Source organism: Calidris pugnax, unplaced genomic scaffold (assembly GCF_001431845.1).
Source record: "Calidris pugnax isolate Ruff unplaced genomic scaffold, ASM143184v1 scaffold541, whole genome shotgun sequence".
Classification (NCBI taxonomy): domain Eukaryota; kingdom Metazoa; phylum Chordata; class Aves; order Charadriiformes; family Scolopacidae; genus Calidris; species Calidris pugnax.
Genome location: NW_015091272.1, coordinates 65,183 through 65,771, shown reverse-complemented (window position 1 = coordinate 65,771; position 589 = coordinate 65,183). Strand labels below are relative to the sequence as shown.

Here is a 589-nt window from a genome sequence, read left to right as displayed (position 1 = left end):
GTCCCCGACTCCTTCCTCACCCCGTCCCCGGTCCCATCCTCACCCCCACCATCCTCCTCCTCGCTGCCATCCCCCCCTTCCCCTTCCAGCACCAACCACGTCCCCCTCCCCATCTCTTTTCCTTGTTGTTGTCCCCATCCCATCCCCTTCCCGTCCCCATCCCCTCCCCTTCCACATTTCCATCCCCTTCTCCATCCCCTTTCACTTCCCATCCCCATTCCCATCCCCTTCCTGTCCCCATCCCATCCTATTCCATCCCCTTCCCTTCCCCTTCTCCATCCCATCCCCTTCTTCATCCTGTCCCCTTCCCCATTTCCATCCCTTCCAATCCCCATCCCATTTCCACCCCATTCCCTTCCCCATTTCCACCCCATCTCCATCCCATCCCCTTCCTCATCCCTTCCCTTCCCCTTCCTCATCCCTTCCCTTCCCCTTCTCCATCCCATCCCCTTCCCTTCCCCATTTCCATCCCTTCCCATCTCCATCCCATTTCCACCCCATTCCCTTTCCCTTCCCATCCCATTTCCACCCCATTCCTTTCCCCATTTCCACCCCATCTCCATCCCATCCCCTTCCTCTTCCCTTCCCA

General features: G+C 58.9%; 1 protein-coding gene across 1 annotated transcript in view; it reads right to left on the bottom strand.

Moving 5' to 3' along the window:
• Nucleotides 1-292: 292 nt before the first annotated feature.
• The window catches only part of LOC106898948 (transmembrane protein 198-like), a 2,394-nt gene continuing 2,097 nt past the window's right edge, over nt 293-589 (bottom strand). The window contains exon 2 of the mRNA XM_014960561.1: nt 293-321. Coding sequence (XP_014816047.1) covers nt 293-321 — 29 coding nt within the window. The remainder of the gene's footprint in view (nt 322-589) is intronic.